This window comes from Salvelinus namaycush, chromosome 12 (assembly GCF_016432855.1).
Source record: "Salvelinus namaycush isolate Seneca chromosome 12, SaNama_1.0, whole genome shotgun sequence".
Classification (NCBI taxonomy): domain Eukaryota; kingdom Metazoa; phylum Chordata; class Actinopteri; order Salmoniformes; family Salmonidae; genus Salvelinus; species Salvelinus namaycush.
Window position 1 is genome coordinate 21,835,657 of NC_052318.1, and position 23,176 is coordinate 21,858,832.

The following is a 23,176-nucleotide window of genomic DNA, read 5'->3' on the forward strand; positions in this document are numbered from 1 at the left end:
CTCGGAACACATGTAATGAGAAAGGCCCTGCATGTGTAGCTTACCGCCAATTACTTGGCGAGGAAGCTGCTATGTAGACAGCCCTGCATACTAACAGGTTATGGAGCGTGAGGCATAAACGGGATGGGATCCACGCTCCAAAAAGCCTGTCTATAATTTAAAGCACTCAATGTCTTTGGATCATGACTAAGCCATCCCACCTTAAATCGACTTACCGAATAGATTGAATTGCAAAGCCCCAAATGTGCGATACAGACCAAATCCCCTTAAGAAGACCTCCCAAAGGGTGTTACATGATGACATACATACAGTAATAAACAAGTTCTGTCTCAGAAACATTGACCTGAAGATCATTTGCTGACTATTCCCCACAACTGAACCAATAATTATATTGATGTAGATTGATGATGTACATGTCAGTGCTATTGATTTAGTGATACTGTGAGATGCATAGACTTTCCAGATAAGTTATGATGCACCCTTTACTCATTTGTTAGGGTCACCACACCTATTTTGATACTGGTGTCCTGCTTGCCATGAAACATTTGCAAGATGGCGTGACTTAGTTTAATGCGTTTAAGTCTACTACTGACAGTACGAGCATGATGAACATCTTACATCTTTTGACAGCTTATCTAATAGGGTTTCAGCTGGCATGACTAATACATCTATTAAAATGTGTCATGGAAGAGACTTCTCAACGGTTAAAACAGGTCAATTAACTTTCATGTTTTCCATGATATCAGTGTGTGCCATTCATTAGTCAATCTTCCCATTAAATGCCATATTGAGTTTCAGTACCATTTTGATTTTGTCAATGAAATTATCTCTTTATCATAGAATAAATGAAAACAGTTTTTGCACTTAGATGTGTTGCATTATTTATATTCCGGCTCATAAGACACAGGAGCAGATGCTTGCTCTAAAATTCCCTTAACACAAGATTAATGCTGCCCTTTGAAAAGGTTGTAGGGCACTCTTCAGATCCTCAGCCAGCTGTTTTTACAGTGCTGCACAGCCATTCTCACTACACACAGAGAAGATAACACAATAGGGATGGCCTCACGTATCAATTCTGAATCTATTATTCAAATAAAGCAAAAGCTGAAATGTGTGGAATGCTGTTTAGAAAATAGTCAGAGAGTGTTAGTACCTTAACAAGTAGATGTATTTCTGCTCATTGGTGTGAAGCTGTGTGTAGCCCAAAGTAAGCTGGAAGTATAGCTGTTGGATTTCTTTTCAGACATGCTTTTAGAAAACCTGCTGCATTGATTTGCTCCATTATTGATGTGTTTGGTTTTCCCGCGACCTCCTGCAAAGCAGTGTAACGGCGTTCCTCCTCCTCTTCATCCGAAGAGGAGGAGCAGGGATTGAACCAAACTGCAGCGTTGTATTTAGACATAATGAATTTATTTAAGTGTAGACGAAAAACACGAACTTCACTTGAATACTTACAAAATAACAAAACGAATGTAGACAAACCTGAACATACGAACTTACATATAACACGAAGAACGCACGAACAGGAAAAATGACTACATAAAACGATGAACGAACGAAACAGTCCCGTATGGTGCAAACAAACACAGACACGGAAGACAACCACCCACAAACAAACAATGTGACACCACCTACCTTAATATGATTCTCAATCAGAGGAGATGAAAACCACCTGCCTCTAATTGAGAACCATATTAGGTACCCATTAACCAACATAGAAACAGAAAACATAGACTGCCCACCCAAACTCACGTCCTGACCAACTAGCACATACAAAAACTAACAGAAAACAGGTCAGGAACGTGACATAACCCCCCCCTTAAGGTGCGAACTCCGGGCGCACCAGCACAAAGTCTAGGGGAGGGTCAGGGTGGGCATCTGACCACGGTGGTGGCTCAGGCTCTGGGCGAGGTCCCCACCCCACCATAGTCAATCCCAGCTTACTTCTCCCCCTCAGAATGACCACCCTCCTATTCCACCCACCTAATATAAGAGGCAACACAAAAATAATGGACATCTCCGGGACAAGGTAGCTCAGGACAGAGAGGTAGGTCAGGATAGAGAGGTAGCTCAAGATAGAGAGGTAGCTCAGGATAGAGAGGTAGCTCAGGATAGAGGGGCAACTCCGGACTGAAGGGCAGCTCCGGACAGAGAGACAGCTCTGGACTGAGTGGCAGTTCTGGATACATGGCAGCTCTGGACGCTCATGACTAGCTGACGGCTCTGGACGCTCATGGCTGGCTGACGGCTCTGGACGCTCATGGCTGGCTGACGGCTCTGGACGCTCATGGCTGGCTGACGGCTCTGGACGCTCATGGCTGGCTGACGGCTCTGGACGCTCATGGCTGGCTGACGGCTCTGGACGCTCATGGCTCGCTGACGGCTCTGGCAGATCCTGTCTGGTTGGCGGCTCTGGCAGATCCTGTCTGGTTGGCGGCTCTGGCAGATCCTGTCTGGTTGGCGGCTCTGGCAGATCCTGTCTGGTTGGCGGCTCTGGCAGATCCTGTCTGGTTGGCGGCTCTGGCAGATCCTGACTGACGAATGGCTCTAGCGGCTCCTGACTGACTAACGGCTCTGACGGCTCGGGACAGACGGGCGGCTCTAATGGCTCGGGACAGACGGATGGCTCAGACGGCACTGGGCAGACGGATGGCTCAGACGGCACTGGGCAGACGGATGGCTCAGACGGCACTGGGCAGACGGATGGCTCAGACAGCGCTGGGGAGACGGATGGCTCAGATGGCGCTGGGGAGACGGATGGCTCAGATGACGCTAGGGAGACGGATGGCTCTGGCCGGATGAGGCGCACTGTAGGCCTGGTGCGTGGTGCCGGAACTGGAGGCACCGGGCTAAGGACACGCACCTTCATGCTAGTGCGGGGTGCAGGGACAGGGCACACTGGACTCTCAAAGCGTACTATTTGCCTGGTGCGTGGTACCGGCACTGGTGGCACCGGGCTGAGGGCACGCACATCAGGACGAGTACGGGGAGAAGGAACAGTGTGTACAGGGCTCTGGAGACGCACAGGTGGCTTAGTGCGTGGTGCCGGAACTGGAGGCACTGGGCTGGAGACACGCACCATAGGAAGAGTCCTTGGAGGAGGAACAGGGCTCTGAAAACGCACTGGAAGCCTGGTGCGTGGTGTAGGCACTGGTGGTACTGGGCTGGGGCGGGGAGGTAGCGCCGGAAATACCGGACCGTGCAAGCGTACTGGCTCCCTTGAGCATTGAGCCTGCCCAACCTTACCTGGTTGAATGCTCCCCGTCGCCCGACCAGTGCGGGGAGGTGGAATAACCCGCACCGGGCTATGTAGGCGAACCGGGGACACCATGCGTAAGGCTGGTGCCATGTAAGCCGGCCCGAGGAGACGCACTGGAGACCAGACGCGTTGAGCCGGCATCATGGCACCTGGCTCAATGCCCAATCTAGCCCTACCAGTGCGGGGAGGTGGAATAACCCGCACCGGGCTATGCACACGTACAGGAGACACCGTGCGCTCTACTGCGTAACACGGCGTCTGCCCGTACTCCCGCTCTCCACGGTTAGCCTGGGAAGTGGGCGCAGGTCTCCTACCTGCCCTTGGCCCACTACCTCTTAGCCCCCTCCCCAAGAAATTTTTGGGGTTTCTTCACGGGCTTCCGTGCTAGCCGCGTACCTTCATAAATCCGGTCTCTCTCTCCCGTTGCCTCCGCTCTCCTAATCGCCTCCAGCTGTTCCCATGGAAGGCGATCTCTTCCAGCTCGGATCTCCTCCCATGTGTAGCAACCTTTTCCATTTAACACGTCCTCCCATGTCCACTGCTCGAACTCACGCTGCTTGGTTCTGGATCGGTGGGTGGTTCTGTAACGGCGTTCCTCCTCCTCTTCATCCGAAGAGGAGGAGCAGGGATTGAACCAAACTGCAGCGTTGTATTTAGACATAATGAATTTATTTAAGTGTAGACGAAAAACACGAACTTCACTTGAATACTTACAAAATAACAAAACGAATGTAGACAAACCTGAACATACGAACTTACATATAACACGAAGAACGCACGAACAGGAAAAATGACTACATAAAACGATGAACGAACAAAACAGTCCCGTATGGTGCAAACAAACACAGACACGGAAGACAACCACCCACAAACAAACAATGTGACACCACCTACCTTAATATGATTCTCAATCAGAGGAGATGAAAACCACCTGCCTCTAATTGAGAACCATATTAGGTACCCATTAACCAACATAGAAACAGAAAACATAGACTGCCCACCCAAACTCACGTCCTGACCAACTAACACATACAAAAACTAACAGAAAACAGGTCAGGAACGTGACAAGCAGCCCAGATAATATCTAAAAACATCCGGTGGGTGTTTGCCATCTTTATTTGGCAGTATTTTGTTCAGAATTGTGTAGAAAAAGACAAATCTAGGAAAATGAAATTCTGTCCAAATTCCGGCAGGTGCACAGAAAAAAATACATTTTAAAACCAAAGAAAGAAGGTTGCACCTTGAGTGGTCAAGTAATCCAAAAACATGAAATGGTCAAAGTGTTCATTGTGGTTCTTCTCTTTTCTTCCTCATAGAGTCTTGATGGGAACGTAATGGTGCGTAGTCACGCACGGGTGTCCTCTCTAACCCTGAAGTACGTCCAGTTCACCGATGCTGGCCAGTACCTCTGCACTGCCCGCAACTCCATTGGCCAGGACCAGCAGACCATGTACCTGGAAGTGCGCTGTAAGACACCTATCTGTCTTTATTAACTTTTCACATCACACCTCACATCCGTTTTCACTAATACCATTTTTTACCAGTATCTTCAAAAGGTTCCTGAATCCTCACCACCATTTGCAAATAAAAAAAATTTACTTTATCGATGAGATTGTCATGGAGAGTGATAGTCCAAGAAATTCTAGCAAGATCAAAAGTTACCAAAAGACACCTACTCTTGAATTTGACACACTTTACACCAGAAGCCATGGACCCATGACCTTTGACCCTTTGATTTTTCCTTTCTGCTGTGGCAGTAGATTTTAATGGATTGTTCACAGTATCTAGAACTCTGTAAGGACAGCTTTGTAGGCTTGCCAAAGATTGAATTGAATTTTCTGGCTTATAAAAACGGAATATGGGCTAGTAAATTTAAATCTTAATGAGTTCCAGACGCATCAGATTACAGTCACAGCCTGCTAACGGTACATAACACAGAGCTGTGCACAGACAAGTGAGAGCCAAATCATGCTTAATCTCATTTTTGCACATTCAAACGTTCCATGAATATGGAGAAGGAAGAGAGAGAAAAAAATACAGTATGTGCCCAATAATGAACGTCTAATTGGATTAAATTCCCTTTCCCCCAAACACAGGCAATCTCCTCCGAAAACCAGATAGCATCACAATAAACAATTGATAGGATTGTGAGGACTAGCGTTTAGCCGGAGTCTGGCTAGTGGGTAATCAGGTTGTTAGTTCAGTGTTGCACAGTAATTAGTGAAAATAAAAGGTGCTTTGTCTTGAGCAGAGCTCTCTCCCTCCAAGATTAAACTCAACCAGATTGTTCAATCAGGACAGTATCTACACATAGGAGGATTGAGACAATTGAGACACTCAATTCCCATTATCTGTGGTGTGCGATCTTTGTTTGTGCTACCCATGTGCTGATAGGAAAGTGTTAATGTATTTTCTGTTTGGCCTTGGCTCTTTCGGTGCACGTCAGTCTGTTTGGCATGAATATCTTATTAAAACAATGATTGTTTTAGCTCCTCTCGATAAGCAGGGTTTATTTTGAGAAATCCATTTAGCTGGGCCAGTCTAGAGTAATTGAATGGCATGATCGTGGGCACAGGCTTGTCACAGACTCAGAGAGTGGGTTGAGATTGCGGAAAGGGAGCAAGGCCTAATAGGGGGAGCGGGATGGAGAATCGGACGATTTAGCGATGTCCATCAATCCCAACAGCTGGGGACAGCAATGGCATAAAGTACCCAGGGTTGGAACTTGAACCAAGGCCTAGCAGTGTCATGGGAGACCTTAGTATCAGGGACATATTAGAGAGATGTACAATATTTTACACAGTTTATGTGGGGCCAGTGAATCCCAGGGTTACTTTCTTACAATATAAAACATGCTTGACTAAAACACTTGAGGGGTGTGTGCTAGATCAATAAATTGTGATAGGTCTATAGCAACTGTAGTGAATCGGTTAAATAGAGTGGATAGAGTGGCAATAAGTGAAAGTGTTTTACTGACCACTGGTTGATCTATGCTTGCCATGTGACTTTAAAGGCAAAGCAAAGAAACATATACACCAACAAATAAAAAGTATTTCTTACACGGTAGCTTTACTATTCACATTGGTGCACAAATTGCATAATAAAAGAAATGTATGTATCATGTAGAGGTGACGAATGAAGATTCAGCCTCTGTCTTATCTAGCGTTATTTTTACACTGAGTTGCTGGCTCAACACTTTTTCCTTGAATGCAACTAACCACAGCAGCTACTGTGATTGTATTTCATGGTGTAGCACAAAGTTATTATGCTCACGATATGATGTATACAGCCTTATGTCCTCATAGAAAAAACAAAAAACAGAATGTGCAACTTTTTTAATGTAAAATGTTTTTAGTATAGTGCTTAAACCTAGGTACTGTGAGAGACGTTTCCAGATATAAACAATAAAAAACACCCTGAGTACTAGTAATATAGTATTCTAGTATTTATTCAGTATAGTGTTTCAGATATTTATAGATTTTATGTCTGTGGTGGACAGGTTGCTGGTGCAGTATGTTTATAAACAGAAGTCTGTGTGTTGACCTTCTGGTGACCCCCCCCCCCCCCTGTGCCGTTGCAGATGCTCCTAAGATCCAGGGCTCAGTGACGGTCTACACCTGGGAAAGGAACGCAGCCAACATCAGCTGTGAGGTTCTGGCCCATCCGGGGGCCTCGGTGGTGTGGTTCAGAGATGGTCAGCAGCTGCCTAGCGCGAACACCACCAACGTCAAGATCTACAACACACCAGCCGTTAGCTACCTCGAGGTATGGTACAATAGGGCTAAGATGGTTTAAGTGCCTTTCTAAAGGACGTAACCTCGGTAGTTACATTCCTCCTGGGATTGACAACTACTTTTTGGGTTATACAATTTCCAGATGTTAAAACGCAAGCTCAAACTGGGTAACTCAAGCAGAACATAGAACATACTGTCTGCATCCCAAATGGCGCCCTATTCCCTATAGTGCACTACTTTTGACCCCATGGGCCCTGGTCTAAGTAGTGCACTATAATGGGATTAGGGTGCCATATGGGACACAACCCTTGAGTCTGTTCCCAGGACCTGGGTAGACACAGTCAGCATGCATGACCTGCTGTGCTGAATCTCGGGCAGTGAGACTTCCCATTCAAAAGTGAGTTTCATGCCCCGAGTCCCCTGAACCCAGAACACTCTGTGGCACAAAGAGGCCTGTATGAGCCACTGGTACATTTACACTAAGATGCTTGGTTAATGGTGCCACCGGAGGGTCCAACCGCCCCCACCACTTGATAATTATTGAGCAAGACGTGTGCCAGTGGTGGGGAACAAAAGGCACCGCTATCGTCTGGGGTACGTCAGATCACTGAAGGATAAAGATGTTGTTGATGTCACGATCGTCGTAAAGCATACTCGGACCAAAGCGCAGCGCGATATGGGTTCCACATGTTTATTCCATGAAACGCACAAAAACAATAAAGAACAAACTAAACATGACGTTCTGGAGTGCTCACAAGCAACAACACAAAAACAAGATCCCACAAAACACAGTGGGGAAATGGCTGCCTAAATATGATCCCCAATCAGAGACAACGAAAAACAGCTGCCTCTGATTGGGAACCATACCAGGCCAACATAGAAATACACAACCTAGATTAGAACACCCCCCTAGTCACACCCCGACCTATCCAAAATAGAGAATAACAAGGCTCTCTATGGTCAGGGCGTAACAGTTGATGCAGACGTCTTATTTATTCTTCTAGGTCACCCCAGATTCCCAGAATGACTTTGGAAGCTACAACTGCACAGCCACCAACTTAATTGGAACAGAGTCCAAGGAGTTCCTCCTCATCCAAGCAGGTCAGTAAACAGGGCTTACTCTGTAATATACTGTACACAAAGATTTCACCAAGATATATTCAGATTCATATGTATTCGTTATTGTTTAATTGATTGTGAATTCATTATGAAACTATATAGCTGAACCAAGATAGCAATAGAAGTTTGTATTTTCATTTAAATGGAAGGAAAATCCAATGCATATAGTACAGCTGCCCAGTGTCGTTACCACACCTCAAGCAGTCTCAACCATTTCTGGAACAGTTCAGCGGAGGCCCACCGTGAAGTTTGGTCTTGGTTTTACTTTAGAAACCTCAAGTATTCTTCTCTGTTAGTTTCATACATCACATCTGGAGGTTGACTTACTGTTTTTAGCTTCAAGATTAGTTACTTTTCAATTGTAAAGGTGAAGTGCCATTGTGATAAAAACATAATGGGTATAATTTCCAGGGAGTTTTCAGACATATTGGCGTTAAGTGCAAATTGAGGGCTGCTATTTTGGCGGACTATAAAGCAGTGCAGATGTCATGGGTAGTTGGCCAAGTGTTTTTTTTGTCGTCTGCAACACAGTGGTGACATGCACTTTAACACCTTTTTTAGTAGAGTGGCAATGTGTGCTTGTGAGTGCACCAATGGGAGAACCATGCTTTATTTTTTTTTGCTCGTTTTTTAAGCTCGTTTTTTAAGCAGCCTGTGTCAGTAAACCATGTGCTTCTCAGAATATCATCCCAACATGTTCTTGAGTGCCTGAGACTTGCCAAAAGGATTTGGAAGATATCGTTTGCATTATTCCATTGCAGTTGGCACAGCATTTCACATGTACTGTAGCTCCCGTCACCTGTAGTAACATGGGACTGCCAGCACCTTGAAACCGTTATTGACTGGTCTCTTCACATGTGGCCCTATGATTGGATGAATCTGGCACATTTCTCTTTATGATTGGTTGAATCTTTGAAATCCTTGATCCTCATTGGCTACACATCCTGTGGGTCTCCAGGGACAGGATTAAACCTGTATGTTTCCTTGGTGTTGTGTAGATGTGCCGTCGGCGCCCGCCATCGAGCGCGTGGAGCCTTTCTCCAGCACAGCCGTCGTAGAGTTTGAGGAGCCTGATGCCAGCGGCGGAGTTGCCATCCTCAAGTATCGGGCCGAGTGGCGCATGAAGGGCCTAGACTGGACCGGCAGGGAGTACGACGCAGAGGATGGTGAGTCTCACAGACAGACAGACAGACAGACAGACGGACAGACAGACGAACAGAACAGAACAAGATGACATTGCCAGTAGAGCAGAGCCATATACATACAGAAATGTTTCTGGAGTAGGCTAGTTTATCAAAGCAAGCCAGAAATGTGAACGTCAGCATTCAGTTTGAATAAGGCTTGTTTGTAGAAACAAGCCTAGTGTCAGAGCATTATTAATACCTTTCATATTGAGTCTTGGCCAGTGTTCTCTTGGAGGAGACAAATCCACCTCAATGGGTCCTGGATAAATAAAGTGTAAATAAAATATAAGGGGAAAGGGGATACCTATTCAGTTGCACAACTGAATGCATTCAACCGAAATGTGTCTTCCGCATTTAACCCAATCCCTCTGAATCATAGAGGTGCGGGGGGCTGCCTTAATCGACATCCACTGCACCGGAGGAGCAGTTGTTGTTGGGGGTTAACTGCTTTTCTCAAGGGTAGAACAGCAGATTTTTCCACCTTGCTGGCTCGGGGATTCAAACCAGGGACCTTTCGTTTACTGGCTCAACACTCTTAACCGCTAGGCTATATGCCGCCCATCAAAACCTATGTAGGATATTGGGGTAGATATTAGAATTTGATTGTCAGTGCGGTCAGCACAACGCGCCAAATCTGTCAGGGGCTAGAAGTCTATGTGGGCTAGAATCCTGCGAGTGTCCATTTTTTGGAGCTACACTCGCCCCACACCAAATCAATTCCGAGCCCCACCTGATATCCGACATAAGATTTCTCTCCACAACCTGACCTACCAGCATAGATTTCTTCCAAGAGCCGATCTGTGACCTGCCAAATAGCACCAATTGTATTGTTTTTATGACTCCAGAGTAGGAGTAGGAGTAGTAGCTATTATTCCCCTCCCTGCATGAATTGATTTGTCTGCATGACTACTCAACATTTGGATAAAAGGAAACCATGCCATGAATTAACAATATCTTTTTAGTTTTACAATGAGATGTGGCTCATTGACATCTTAAATCGTTCTGTTAAAATGGGCCTTCTAATTACCTTTATTACCTAATGAAAGCCTATAGCCGACATAACAGACCCGGCGCCAGGAAAAAGTGACCAAGGGGACAGTTGAAACCCCACATGTTTGGTGGTTCTTGCATTGGAATTATATTGAATTCTGCTTTATATAATTATGCTATACCACAGTAAACATAAAGTTCAACTGCCATGACTCCAAAATCATTGTTTTTGAAATCTGTAGCCTCTCTGCTGCGCTATATCTGCACAATGGAAAGCGCCCTACAGCTAGGTAATGAATATAGGCTACAAGATCGATAGGGCAATTCACCTATTACAAACAGCCTATGTGAATGCAGTGTACACACAGCTATCTTACCAATATAATGCAAACGCAATGTTGAAAGTAGTAGCCTAGTTATTCATGCATGCAAACAAAAACACTGAATAGCATTTTGGCTTAGAATAACGACGCAACTGCGAATAGGAAGGAACGCAAACAGAAAACAAATACTTATTTTCCACCATAATTTGCAAATAAATTCATTAAAAATCCTACAATGTGATTTTCTGGATTTTTTTTCTCATTTTGTCTGTCATAGTTGAAGTGTACCTATGATGAAAATTACAGGCCTCTCTCATCTTTTTAAGTGGGAGAACTTGCACAATTGGTGGCTGACTAAATACTTTTTTGCCCCACTGTACATGTGTCTTATACCATTTTAAAGGTAATATTGTTGTTAATCCCACCAAAGTGTCCGATTTCAAATATGCTTTTCAGCGAAAGCACTACAAACGATTATGTTAGGTCACACCAAACCACAATAAGCACAGCCATTTTTCCAGCGAAAGATAGCAGTCACAAAAAGCAGAAATATAGCTCAAATTAATCACTAACCTTTGATGATCTTCATCAGATGACACTCATAGGACTTCATGTTACACAATACATGCATGTTTTGTTTGATAAAGTTCATATTTATAACAAAAAAATCTGAGTTTACATTGGCGCGTTACATTCACTAGTTCCAAAAACATCCAGTGATAGTGCATAGCCACATCGTTTCAACAGAAATACTCATCATAAATGTAGATGATAATACAAGTTATACACATGCAATTATAGATATACCTCTCCTTAATGCAACCGCTGTCAGATTTAAAAAAAAACTTTACGGAAAAAGCAAACCATGCAATAATCTGAGACGGAGCTCAGAACAAGAGTCAAATTAGCCGCCATGTTGGAGTCAACAGAAACCCGAAATGATATGATAAATATTCCCTTACCTTTGATGATCTTCATCACAATGCACTCCCAGGAATCTCAGGTCCACAATAAATGCTTGATTTGTTCGATAATGTCCGTTATTTATGTCCAATTAGCTACTTTTGTTAGTGCGTTTGGTAAACAATTCCAAAGTCACGAAGCGCGTTCACTAAAACCTGACGAAATGTCCAAAAGTTCCGTAACAGTCAGTAGAAACATGTCAAACGATGTATTGAATCAATATTTAGAATGTTGTTAACATAAATCTTGAATAATGTTCCAACCGGAGAATTACATTGACTTCAGATGAGCGATGGAACGGAGCTCCCTCTCATGTGAACGCGCATGGTCAAAGAATGGTCACCTCATGGCACACGTGACTAATTCTCCTCTCATTCGGCCCCCCTTCACAGTAGAGTCATCAGACAAAGCTCTACAGACTGTTGACGTCTAGTGGAAGCTATAGGAAGTGCAAACTCATTCATATCTCGCTGTGATTTCAATGGGATCTTGGTTGAAAATCCACCAGCCTCAGAATTTCCACTTCCTGTTTGGATTTTATCTCAGGTTTTTGCCTGCCATATGAGTTCTGTTATACTCACTGACATAATTCAAACAGTTTTAGAAACTTCAGAGTGTTTCCTATCCAATACTAATAATAATATGCATATATTAGCAACTATGACTGAGGAGTTGGCCGTTTACTCTGGGCACCTCTGTGCACCTTTTATCCAAGCTACTCAATACTGCCCCTGCAGCCGGTCAAACGTTTCGAGTAGCCTTCCACAAGCTTCCCACAATAGGTTGGGTGAATTTTGGCCCATTCCTCCTGACAAAGCTGGTGTAACTGAGTCAGTTTTGTAGGCCTCCTTGCTCACACACGCTTTTCAGTTCTGCCCACAAATTTTCTATGGGAATGATGTCAGGGCTTTGTGATGGCCACTCCAATACCTTAACTTTGTTGTCTTTAAGCCATTTTGCCACAACTTTGGAAGTATGCTTGGGGTCATTGTCCATTTGGAAGACCCATTTGCGACCAAGCTTGAACTTCCTGACTTATGTCTTGAGATGTTGCTTCAATATATCCACAGAATTTTCCTTCTCATGATGCCATCTATTTTGTGAAGTGCAGCAAAGCAACCCCACAACATGATGCTGCCACCCCCGTGCTTCACGTTTGGGATGGTGTTCTTCGGCTTGCAAGCCTCCCCCTTTTTCCTCCAAACATAACGATGGTAATTATGGCCAAACAGTTCTATTTTTGTTTCATCAGACTAGAGGACATTTCTCCAAAAAGTACGATCTTTGTCCCCATGTGCAGTTGCAAACCGTAGTCTGGCTTTTTTTATGGCGGTTTTGGAGCAGTGGCTTCTTCCTTGCTGAGCGGCCTTTCAGGTTATGTCGATATAGGACTCGTTTTACTGTGGATATAGATACTTTGTACCTGTTTCCTCCAGCATCTTCACAAGGTCCTTTGCTGTTGTTCTGTGATTGATTTGCACTTTTCGCACCAAAGTATGTTCATCTCTAGGAGACAGAATGCGTCTCCTTCCTGAGCAGTATGGCGGCTGCGAGATCCCATGGTGCGTACTATTGTTTGTACAGATGAACGTGGTACCTTCAGGCGTTTGGAAATTGCTCCCAAGGATGAACCAGACTTGTGGAGGTCTACAACTTTTTTTCTGAGGTCTTGGCTGATTTCTTTTGATTTTCCCATGATGTCAAGCAAAGAGGCACTGCGCTTGAAGGTAGGCCTTGAAATACATCCACAGGTACACCTCCAATTGACTCAAATTATGTCAATTGGCCTATCAGAAGCTTCTAAAGCCATGACATAATTTTCTGGAATTTTCCAAGCTGTTTAAAGGCACAGTCAACTTAGTGTATGTAAACTTCTGACCCACTGGAATTGTGATACAGTGAATTTTTAGTGAAATAATCTGTCTGTTGGAACCGTGGGTATCCAACCTGATGCAGGACTCTAATGTGGGCACATCTATTGGTGTGTCTGTCTGTCTTACTCTCACATGGGATATATCAGCAGATTGTTTGACAGGCTGCTCTGTCAGCCCAGAACCCAGGGGCCACTTGTCACAGCCCAGCCTGATGCACACACACACACACACACACACACACACACACACACACACACACACACACACACACACACACACACACACACACACACACACACACACACAGAAGCACCCAAACTAAAAATAACTTGGTTCACACACCAGTGATTGCAATTCTGCACACAGACACACACACATAACGGCCTGCAAATAGACATTTGCACTGTTAAAGGCCTGCCAACAAACACACGCAGATACCTACTTATGGACTCGAAAATACACACACACACAGAAACAAAACACAGACAACCTAAACATATGGCATCCTCACACACACTCCCCACGCACACACAGTGTCAAGCAATAAACATCCCCACTCACTCACTCAAACAGACAAGGGCCAGCCTCTACGCTCGCTCATACACAAAAAACAGTGCCAACATACCCCCTCTCAGATCACTCTCTTCTCCACCACACTGTCTTGCTCGATCGACAGAGAGGAGATCACAATAACAGCCAGCACTCTGTCCTGCCCTCTGCTCCTCTTAGCAGAGGCCTCCCATTGCATCACTCATCCTAGAGCAAGGTTCCCCAACTGGAGGCCCGTGGGTAATTTTATTTGGCCCTTAAAGTTTTCTGAGCAATTTTGGGACATAAGACTGTAAAAACACCAGAAAATCAGCTCCAAGTAATTTTAATTTAGGAAATCTATTCCAAAGTATTCCTACGCATAGTAGCGAGATATATGTGATCGTATACAAATGTAAGCAAGGTTTGAAATGATTATGTTTTAGTCAAATATTATATCGGTTTGGGCTTCTTGCGGTCTATTTGTAGTCTACAAAAGATTTGTAATTATGTCTGGCCTGCTGACCATCCACTCAACAACAAAAAATCGGCCCAGGGCTGAATCTAGTTGATGATCCTTGTCCTTGAGCCATCCAAGACATTACAAGTGGGCTTCATCAGCCAGCCGGGTGACTAGGTCTGTGTCAATGTCTTTAATGGAGCTTTCTAAAATCCCCCTTTTCTCCGACAGGCCTGAGCATGATCACCATCGTTGGCCTGAAGCCCGAGACCTTCTATGAGGTCAAGATGTCTGCCATCAACGGCAAGGGTGAGGGCGAGAGCAGCCCTCCCCAGAACTTCAAGACAGAGCCAGTCCGTAAGTGCTTCCCTCCTTCCCTGTTCCCTCCTGCAGAGAGATAGCACTCACCTGACCCGAATGCTTTTCCTCCCTATCACCACCTCGTGTAGTCTAGCCATCCAGCCGTGACCACCTATCCCCCCCAAGCCCCCAGCGCCACATGCATAATGCATCTTCCTTCTGATCTCCTTGAAGGACCAGCCACTGCGCTCCAGGGATGCATTGCCAACTGCCCCCAGCCCGTGTGTCTGTTTGCATTAGCCTTAGCGGAGTTACCAACAACCGGGTTTTCCGGTTTTCAGGGATACATCTATTTTCACCCTAGCTTCCTTTTCCGCTGAAAACTGGATGTGCGAATTCCACTGAGGTGTTTCTCTTATGCCTGTTACGTTAGGTTAGTTTTCATAGAAAGGTTGGGGAAGGAGGGGTGGGGACATACGTTTTTCAGCTAATGGGTGGTGGAAGGGGGGTGCCATCCAAATTTCCGTCCTCCCCTCTCTTTCCCTGGTCCTGGTGACCGTAGTGTCTGTGTGTCACACACACACACACACACACATCACACACATAGGCCTACAGTGTTTTACCCAGTTCTGGTGTATTTTGTGCTTATCTCCCCATGAGATGTTGTTATTTCTAGAGGGCTAGACAGCCCCCTTCCCTACCCCACATACTACCCCTCCCAACCTTCAGAGCATAATTTGCTAGGTGCAGAAAACATATTGTCTCGTCTCTATCACTGTGTGTCGGCGTTCTCAGTCTACACAACTCAAACTTTTTCCATTTATTGTGAGGCTAACTTCAGTGTGTGCATTTCTGCAAGCTGTTTTGGTTCTTCATGAGGACAATGAAAGACAATATCTACTATGACAACTGTAAATGTTATCAGAGCACAATTCTTTGTCGTTTTGAGATTTTCTCTTGACAGGTATCTGATAGATCAATCCATGCTAATGCATAATCATTCAAATAAAAGGAACAACCCTCGCATCACTCACACTACACAACACAACATCAAAAACTATTTTGACAAATGTAATTTAAGGCTGCTATTTTGGTGGACTAAAAATCAGTGTAGATGTCAAGGTATTGGCCAAGTGTTATTTTGGTCGTCTGCAACACAGTGGTGACTAGCACTTTAACACATTTGTTAGTAAAGAGGCGCTGTGTGCTTGTGAGTGCACCAATCGGAGAGCCATGCTTACATTTTTCAAGCAAGTTGTAAAAAAAAATGAACACACATCACACACATAAGCCTACAGTGTTTTACCCTGTTCTGGTAAAACACACATTTACGATTAGTCTGGACAATGAAGAGTCAATTATTAAGCAATTACTAATTTCAAGATTGGCAAAAAATTTGCCCGGATCTTCAAAACTTGTAAAACATAGTGAATGTTACATTGTGCCTATGCCAGTATAATGGAAGACAACCCTTCCTATAGATTAACGGTATCTTCAGACAAATCAACACTGAGGGTTTGATATTCTGAATCTCAGATACAGTCACAAGTAAGAAGAGGTTGTTTAAAAAAAAAAGAAGCTATACACCTGTTCTGAAAGGCCCCAGAGTCTGAAACACAACTAAGCAAGGGGCACCACCAAGCAAGCGGCACTATGAAGACCAAGGAGCTCTCCGTACAGGTCAGGGAAAAAGTTGTGGAGAAGTACAGATCAGGGTTGGGTTCTAAAAAATATCCCAAACTTTGAACATCCCACGGAGCACCATTAAATCCATTATTAAAAAATGGAAAGAATATGGCACCACAACAAACCTGCCAAGAGAGGGCCGCCCACCAAAACTCATGGACCAGGCAAGGAGTGCATTAATCAGAGAGGCAACAAAGAGACCAAAGATAACCCTGAAGGAGCTGCAAAGCTCCACAGCGGAGAATGGTGTATCTGTCCATAGGACCACTTTAAGCCGTACACTCCCCAGAGCTGGGCTTTACGGAAAACATATGGAAGAAGGTACTCTGGTCAGATGAGACTAAAATTGAGCTTTTTGGCCATCAAGGAAAATGCTATGTCTGGCGCAAACCCAACACCTCTCATCACCCCAAGAACACCATCCCTACAGTGAAGCATGGTGGTGGCAGCATCATGCTGTGGGGATGTTTTTCATAGGAGGCACTCTTTTCATGCAGGGACTGGGAAACGGGTCAGAATTGTAGTAATGATGGATGGAGCTAAATACAGGGAAATTCTTGAGGGAAACCTGTTTCAGTCTTCCAGTGATTTGAGACTGGGACGGAGGTTCACCTTCCAGGAGGACAATGACCCTAAGCATACTGCTAAAGCAACACTCAAGTGGTTTAAGGAGAAACATTTAAATGTATTGGAATGGCCTAGTCAAAGCCCAGACCTCAATCCAATTGAGAATCTGTGGTGTATGACTTAAAGATTGCTGTGCACCAGCGGAACCCATCCAACTTGAAGGAGCTGGAGCAGTTTTGCCTTGAAGAACTGGCAAAAATCTCAGTGGCTAGATGTGCCAAGCTTATAGAGACATACCAAAAGAGACTTGCAGCTGTAATTGCTGCAAAAGGTGGCTCTACAAAGTATTGACTTTGGGGGGGTGAATAGTTATGCACCCTTAAGTTTTCCGTTTTTTTTCTTCTTATTTCTTCTTTGCTTCACAAGAAAAAATATTTTGCATCTTCAAAGTGGTAGGCATGTTGTGTAAATCAAATGATACAAACCCCCCAAAAATCAATTTTAATTCCAGGTTGTAAGGCAACAAAATAGGAAAAATGCCAAGTGGGTGAATACTTTCGTAAGCCACTGTATACGCAGAGTAGCACGGGCATAGGGGGAACATTCAATCTGAAAATATAGAGATTAATTTACTCACAGAACAGTTTATGATTGCGCCTCTTTTTGGATGTTTTATTAAGGCCACTTTACACAGTCACTGGATCTAATTTGTAAGAGCTACGTAATAAAATAGCATAATATGAATCTGCCGAGATTCACACACTGTGGTAGCCATCTCAAAACACTGAAGGAATTAGAGAGTTGGAATGGAAAAGCGACCCCATCTTTTATTTTCTCCCTCCTAGTTTGTCAGTCATGCTGAGCGGTGTTGCTGTACGTGGTAGTTAAGGTTATTATCTATAGGTTTATTCACTTCTGATTCAACACATTTAAGGCAGTCTGATTCTGTTTTGCTTCTTGCCACGCTTCCATCTGTGCTTTTCACCCTCTGTGCTTCTGTAGCAACCACCCTTAGCTCCCACTTAGATTGACCCTTTTTTCAGTCTGAAGTCTAGAGGGTTGCCTTGTCCTGTTACTTCATCGTAATTTGGAGCATTGAGTACCATAATAAGTCATAATTCTCTATTACTCTATTTCATAATGTTCTGAATGTTTTCTCACCTTGAAAGTACTGTGACATTATTTGAAGTCTGTCCAGAATGCTAAACATGCCTAATTTATAAGGTACATTGATTAGGTATGTTTATTTTACGGCTCATGAGCTCTATATATCTATGAAATATTTTTTACTGAAGGTAGTTACAGTGCCTTCAGAAATTGTTCATACCCCTTCTCCTTTTCCACATTTTGTTGTATTGCAGCCTGAATTTAAAATGGATACAATTTTGACTTTTTGTCCCTGGCCTAAACACAATACCCCATAATGTCAAAGTGGAATTTAAACAAAGTAATTCAAAATGAAAAACTGAAGTGTCTTGAGTTAATAAGTATTAAACCCCTTTTTATTGCACACCTAAATAAGTTCAGGAGTAAAAAAGTCACATAATGAGCTGCATGGATAGTGTTTAACATGAGTTTTGAATGACTACCTCATCTCTGTACTCCACACATACTGTACAAGTATCTGTCCCTCAGTGTCCCCCAGTGAATTTCAAACCCAGATTCAACCATAAAGACCAGGGAGGTTTTCCAATGCCTCGCAAAGAAGGGCACCTATTGGTAGATTGTTTTAAAAAAGCAGACATTGAATATCCCTTTGAGCATAGTGAAGTTATTAATTACACTTTGGATGGTGTATCAATATACCCAGTCATTACAAAGAGAGCAGCATAGCACCCTGCATCCCTCTGCTGGTTTTTCTCTGAAACTAAGCAGGGTTGATTCTGGTTGGTCCCTGGATGGGACCCCAGTTGCTGTTGGAGGGCCAGTAGGAGGCACTCTTTCCTCTGGTCTGAAAATAAAAAAAATATCCCAATGGCCTGTGTAAGGTGGTGTATTTTGTCCTGACTCTCTGTGGTCATTAAAGATACCATGGCACTTATTGGGCTTAATTCCCAATCTTGCCCTCATACCATCATGACCACCTAACCATCCCCAGCTTTCAATTGGCTCATTCATCCCCCCTCCTCTCCCCTGTAACTGATCCCCAGGTTGTTGCTGTAGATGAGAATGTGTTCTCAGTCAACTTAACTGGTAAAGTAAGGGTTAAATATACTGAACAAAAATATAAATGCAACAATTTAAAAGATTTGACTGAGTTGCAGTTCATATAACGAAATCAGTCATTTGAAATAAATAAATTAGGCCCTAATCTATGGATTTCACATGACTGGGCGAGGGTGCAGCCGTGGATGGGCCTTGGAGGGCATACGCCCACCCACCCACAGCCAATCAGAATTAGTTTTTCCCCACAAAAGGGCTTTATTACAGACAGAAATACTCAGCAAGACCCCCCCCCCCCCTCCGTGTAATGATCATGCTGTTTAATCAGCTTTTTGATATGCCTTACCTGTCAGGTGGATGGATTATCTTGGCAAAGGATAAATACTAACTAACAGGGATGTAAACAAATTTGTGCACAAAATGTGAGAACCTTTTTTGTGCGTATGGAACATTTCTGTGATTTTTTTATTTCAACTCATGAAACATGGGACAAACACCTTACATGTTGCATTTATATTTTTGTTCAGTGTAAAAACAAAGGAAGGAAACCGCTCAGGGATTTCACCATGAGGCCAATGGTGAATTAAAACAGTTAGTTTAATGGCTGTGACAGGAGAAAACTGAGGCTGGATCAACAACATTGTAGTACTCCACAATACTAACCTAAATGACAGAGTGAACAGAAGGAAGCCTTTACAGAATAAACAATATTCCAAAACATGCATCCTGTTTGCAACAAAGTTGGGGCAAAGCAATTCATTTTTTGTCCTTAATACAAAGTGTTATGTTTGGGGCAAATCCAATACAACACATTACTGAGTACCACTCTCCATATGTTTAAGCATAGTGGTGGCTGCATCATCTTATGGGTGTTGTTGTAATTGTTAAGGACTGGGAAGTTTTTCAGGATAAAAAATAAACAGAATGGAGCTAAGCACAAGCAAAATCCTAGAGTAAAACCTGGTTCAGTCTGCTTTCCTCTGGACACTGGGAGATTAATTCACCTTTCAGAAGGACAATAACCTAAAACACAAGGCCAACTAGAGTTGCCAACCAAGAAGACCGTGAATGTTCCTGAGTGACCAGGTTACAGTTTTGACTTAAATCGTCCTGAAAATCTATGGCAAGACCTGAAAATGGTTGTCAAGCAATGATCAACAACAAATTTGACAGAATTTGTAAACCATCTATTTTTGTAAATTTGATATTTCTGTATTTAATTTTCAATACATTTGCAAAAATTTCTAAAAACTTGTTTTCAATTTGTCATAATAGGGTATTGTGTGTAGATGTTTTTAATCCATTTTGAATTCAGGCTGTAACACAACATAATGTGGAATAGATCAAGATGCGTGAATACTTTCTGAAGGCACTGTATACTTTACCAAAGTGAACTATCCCATTATCACTGTTTGTCATGGTTCATATTTAGTTGTGAAGTGACAGGACAGTCACCTTCTACCATTTTTGTACATTTCTGTTTTAATTGTTTCTGTTTCTTCTGATTTTGTTCATGTTTACCCATCTATTTTTGTTCAATTGGACTTCTCAGGCTATACTTTCACAAGTAAGTTTCTCATCTCCCTGTCTTTGCTTCCTTTTCTTTGACTTTTGTTTTCATTTCATCCATTTATTTTAAACATTTATGTAAAAAACTGAATTAACAATTGCTAGTTGTATAGATGAAAAAACATATTTTCAATGGACAATTGAATTAGCTTTGTTTCGTTATCTCATTGAATTAAGAATTCTACTTGGCCATTACCTCAAAGCTTTGATTGGGGCATTTGGTATTTGCTTTCAATAAATGAAAACGCTCACACAATAACTCTTGTCTCAAACATTTCCAGACGGCATACCATTTCATTACTCTAACGTGGACTCAGGTTTGTTTTAGTCATATTGTAGTTTCTAAGCAGACTTTGAGCGTGTAATACATGAGTGACCATGTACCGTGCAATCCCATAATACCATAGCTCATTTTTAGGCAATTGCTTCTCCCGTGTGCATCTTGTCCCCTCTCCCTTTGTACAGTGAACTGATTGACCCCTGATTGACTTCAAATAGTCACTCAATCCTTAGCCAATTGTACAGATACTCAGTAATTCATATGAACATAATGAGCAATAACAACATGTTGGACAGTGTTTTTGCCCATACAGCAGCGTATACAAACAAAGACAAAGAACTGAGCCGCATTATCAGCCAAAGGGAAATATAAATATTCAGTGCCATTAGTTTCTCAATGATGACTCATTGTTTATGTGGCACAATTTAAATGTAGCCTGAGATATCGGCAACAGACAGGATCCAGCCGTGGTTGGGTTTGATGGTTTGTTGCCGTTCATAAAGGGATACTTTGGGATTTTGGCAATCTGCATCCAGTATGAAGGAAGTTAAGTGGTAGTTTCGTGAGCCAATGCTAACTAGCATTAGCACAATGACTGGACGTCTATTGTATCTACTAGTATGATATCAGTTACCATAGACTTCCAGTCATTGCACTAATGCTAGTTAGCAATTGCACTAACACTAGTCAGCAACTTCCTTCAAACTGCACGCGAGACATAAAAATGGTATCCACAAACTAATCTGACTCTGGCAAATATTGGCAAAATTCTGAAGTATCCCTTTAAGGCATCCCTAATTCACCGGGCATCAGCTTTTCCACCGGGTTTATTGCATCTCTGTTCAGCCATGACAGTGTGAGGCACCATTACAGAGAAGCCTATTTTTCCCCCTCATAAGACCCTAGTACAAAAGGCAGAGAAGCGCAACAAAGACAATATCTCATAATTATGCTGATTCTCTTATGTGGTTATGTTTGGAGGAGATGGATACCAGCATCTGTTTTTATTGTGGAGGTTAACCTGCCTGGATGGGAGAGGTGATTGGTGGGATAATGGTTTGAACACTCCAAACACACACTTAACATTCACCAGGGCCTGCATGACTAGCCAGGAGCACAGGGATGGCATAGACTTTAGTCTTCTCTGTTGCTGAATGCAGTTACGGTACTACTGTATTTCCAGGGTGTAAGGGACAACTTGTAAATCTAGACAAAAGCTGTTGATATTAAATGGCATATAATTAAATAATTACTTTAAAAACATATAGATCAGATATATTTAATATATATAATTATGTTATACAAGTTTTAAACTAATCTCCTTTAATTAGTTTGTGTGTGCAGGCGTGTGTGTCATAGTACTAATTTAGGAGGACTCAGGGTTTACAAGATGGGCCATAGTGAATACTCTCTTGTACATTTCTGTGTCATGCCATTGTTCTACACAGTGTCTCCATCAATTGGGTACAGAAGACATGTCTTAGTTTTTGAAATACAGTGACCCAAGTTAAAACAATTAAAAGTCCATAGTGTCCACAACCACCCTTATAGAAGTCCTACTAGAATAAGAGGTAAGCCAGGTGTCCACAGAACCTGCAAAGGGATATGACGATTCTCTAGGGACTCCACCCGATGACCCACAGAGGGCAGCGGGTAACACAGCTGTTCCTGTAGAAGGGCCCCTCCTTGTTGCCATGACAACACAGAGCCTTGCTCCGGTCAAGGCAACAGAGACCCAGTGACCCATGGCAATAGCCTTGAGGACAACTCTGTAGATTGCATGTATAAGGGGGTCTTACCTCTGTAGGTAGAGGAAGTCACCAGTAAGCCGACCATGGTGGTCGAGGCTGAGGTGGTGGAAGGAACTATGGAGACTGTTCTAACGTCAGCAACCACACCTCAAATTACATATACAACAGCAGCTACCTCACAAAATGCTCCCTACACACTCACGCAGCTTTCCAGCTGGTGATCTGACGTAATTGAAGAGTGAGTATGCCTTTCTAAGGGATGGCTCAGCCTCTTTCTCCCTGTCTCTTGGCATTTTTCAACTAATTGGTTTTTCAGAAACCCTTCTAACATGATGTGCCTTGGCTATGGCACCATGGAAACCTGGCTATAAATACCTCGGCTGCCTCTCAGCTTTTATGCAATTGCAGTGAAACAAAAATATAATG

At 43.3% G+C, this 23,176-nt stretch overlaps 1 protein-coding gene across 1 annotated transcript in view; it reads left to right on the top strand.

Moving 5' to 3' along the window:
• Positions 1–23,176, top strand: part of LOC120057429 (neural cell adhesion molecule 1-like) — a 115,680-nt gene that overhangs the window by 63,363 nt on the left and 29,141 nt on the right. The window contains exons 12-16 of the mRNA XM_039006054.1: positions 4,576–4,726; positions 6,840–7,024; positions 7,998–8,094; positions 9,111–9,278; positions 14,666–14,791. Coding sequence (XP_038861982.1) covers positions 4,576–4,726; positions 6,840–7,024; positions 7,998–8,094; positions 9,111–9,278; positions 14,666–14,791 — 727 coding nt within the window. The remainder of the gene's footprint in view (positions 1–4,575; positions 4,727–6,839; positions 7,025–7,997; positions 8,095–9,110; positions 9,279–14,665; positions 14,792–23,176) is intronic.